The following is a 2,780-nucleotide window of genomic DNA, read 5'->3' on the forward strand; positions in this document are numbered from 1 at the left end:
CTGGCGTCCACGGGGGCAGCCTTGCGGGACGGAGCCCTTAACCTGGGATCTGAGGCTCCACGCAGGCTGACAGCGTCAGGATGGGCTGGAGTCGGAGCGCGGCATCGTGGGGTGTGACATCCCCACGCCTGGACCCGGCACAGAGCTTTGCATGACTCGGAAGGAGCCCCGAGGAGGCAGGAGTGCAGATGTGGAGAGGCGCGGAGGGTGACCCTCCCCGGCCAGGCTCACCGCCCAGGAGCACCAGCCTTCCCGCGGGGCGTCCGGCGGTGGCCACGCCGTGCGCGCACTCGCCGTCTGTTCCCTTGAGCGCTTCCTGAACACCTGTCACGCGGAATCGTTTGCCGACACTCAATGCCCGTCCTGGCACATCCTGGCGATGCCTCCACTGTCGCCCTCGCAGCTCGGCCCGGGTCCTGTCCCTCAGCCTCTCACAGGATTTTGGTCCCAGGGTCTCGCTTCCGCCCATGACGCGGGGCTGCCGGGAATGGTCTTACTTCCCTGTGTGCCGCTGTGCTGTCCACCCCACTGCTCCCTCCTGTGTTCCCAGTTGGGGGGCGATGACCTGGCCAGGGAAAGGCAACACAGCCCCAAGCCCAGGATGGCCGGGAGCCCCGCCAGCAGCAGGGGCTTCAGGACCCAACTCTGCCGCTTGCTGGCCGTGTGGCTCACCCTCTCTGTGCCGCACCCAACTCCGCTGTGAAAGCGGGTCCTCCTGGCACCCCCGGCCCGACCAGGAAGGTGTCCCTCAGGGTGGACAGTGTTTGGCAAAGTGCTCAGGGGCTGCTGCTCGCCACCGTCTCAGAGGCATGTCACCCCGCCCCCTCCTGAGGACTGGGTCACCTGGGGTGGTGGCATCTGACCCTCTTTCCTGGAACCCCTGTCTGGGGTCCCATCCCCAGGAGCCTACGTGGGGAGATGCTGGCGGGAGTGACCCCCTTTTCCTTCCTGACCTCTCCCAACGCTCTCCAGGGGCCCAGGGGTCATGCCCATTTGGGGTGCCCTCCACTGGAAGCCTTCAAGAACTCCACGCGTCCCCCACACTCCCAACAGGATGGGCAGTGCTGCCCGGAAGGGGTCTGCGTGGATCACCTCCAAATGACCTGGAGGAACATTCTAGAATCCATCATTTCGTACCGTGTCACTCTAATCCCTCCATTTCCCACAGGCATCAGGGCAAAGCCCTAAGACCCAGAGATCCTGGACTGGCCTTGGGGGGGCAGGGGGCAGAGGGTGGTGGGATGGGGGGAGGAGCAAGGTCTCTCAGTAGTGGGGTCCCTTTAAAAGGAAGGAGCAGCCCTCAGCCAGGCAAAGGGAAGCCACGTGCTGGTTGCTGGTCAGCATTCTCTGGCCAGCGTCCGACCCAACCAGGAAGGTGTCCCTCACGTAGCTGGAGGCCCCTCAAATGCCATCTATTTGTGGCCTGGACCCTGCTGGCTGGCAGGAGACATGTGACCTGGGACGGTATTTTTGGCCGTGGGGGTGGGGCTGCATGGCGAGCCAGCACCGGGCCCTGGACAGGCAGCTTGGACGCCCAGTGCTGCTGCTTGGCTGCTGCAGGGTTCCAGGTACGACACCAGCAGCCCCTCATTCCCGCCCGGAGGGGTCCCCGAGGTAGACAGCCCCCAGGGACCTTCCCCAGAGCTAGAGAGGAGGGCGAAGTTCAGCGTCAGGAAGCCGCCTCGGTGCCTGGGGTCCAGGCATCTCCATCTCAGAGACAGAAGGGCAGCCCCACAGGGGTTGAGGGTCACCTTGGGTCACTGAGACGGGGCCGGGGAAGGGGCACGTCTGGGTCGGGGACACAGACCCTGAGGATGCCCGAGGGAGGCAGGAGGCTCCTTTCTGTTCTGGGGCCTCCTCCCCAGGCTCTTCCCGGGGACCCACGTACACTCTGGCCGGCACCGGCGTGACCAGCGGGCGCTCAGAGGAAGCCCAGCGGCCTGTCCCAGCAAGGCTAGAGGAAGGTCATCACCCAAGGCTGGTCACCTGCTGGATGCTGTGGCCCCGCCCCCATGGCCAAATGCCCCCTGGGGCATGCTGGGACAGGCCAGGGCTCCCCACAGCCAGGTCGGCCTGTCCGGAGGAAAGTTGGAGGGTAAGGCCGACCCAGCTGAGCAGGAGATGCTTGGAGACGTGAAGGAAAGCCACTTCTGGGGTTGAAAATCCACGCACGAGGATCCTGCTTCTTCGGGCCCCTCACCGATCCAGAGCGCGTTTGGTGGAAGGAACGTGACCCCATGTCGTAGAGTTGCCTCGGGGGGTCGATTGAAAAGCAGGGACAGTGGGGCTGCAGCGTTTCAGCCCTGGAGGAAGCAGCCAGCTGCTGCCTGCATCCTGCTTCGTGGCCTTCAGGACGAAGATGCCGGCCCAGTGCTGAGCCAGGGTGGAGGGGTGCTGGCGGGCGGGCAGGGGGTGAAGACCCCGGCTCTGCTGCTCACGCGCCCTGCTGACCGAAATGGAGAACTTCCAGTACAGTGTCCAGCTGAGTGACCAGGACTGGGCTGAGTTCTCAGCCGCTACCGAGGAGTGTGGTCTCCTGCAGGCCAGCCTGGCCTCTGGGGACGAGCTGCTGTCCAGTGACATTGACCAAGGGGACAGCAGCGGCAGCAGTCCCCCCGGGCCCCGGCCCCTGCTTGGGGGGAGTGGCTGGCCTGGCTTTGAGGAGGAGGACCAGGCGGCCACGAAGCAGCTGGTCAGCAGGTCTTGGCAGGAGCCCGCCCTGGCCCTGGGGGCTGGTCAGCAGACGCCCAGCACGTCAGCACAGTCAGAAGCCCGGCCAT

At 65.5% G+C, this 2,780-nt stretch overlaps 1 protein-coding gene across 1 annotated transcript in view; it reads left to right on the forward strand.

Moving 5' to 3' along the window:
* Positions 1-1,575: 1,575 nt before the first annotated feature.
* PERM1 (PPARGC1 and ESRR induced regulator, muscle 1) overlaps positions 1,576-2,780 on the forward strand; it is a 5,122-nt gene continuing 3,917 nt past the window's right edge. The window contains exon 1 of the mRNA XM_014543787.1: positions 1,576-2,775. Within this exon, the coding sequence (XP_014399273.1) occupies positions 2,456-2,775 (320 nt within the window). The 5' untranslated portion in view covers positions 1,576-2,455. The remainder of the gene's footprint in view (positions 2,776-2,780) is intronic.

The sequence above is a fragment of the Myotis brandtii genome, unplaced genomic scaffold (assembly GCF_000412655.1).
Source record: "Myotis brandtii unplaced genomic scaffold, ASM41265v1 scaffold334, whole genome shotgun sequence".
NCBI lineage: Eukaryota > Metazoa > Chordata > Mammalia > Chiroptera > Vespertilionidae > Myotis > Myotis brandtii.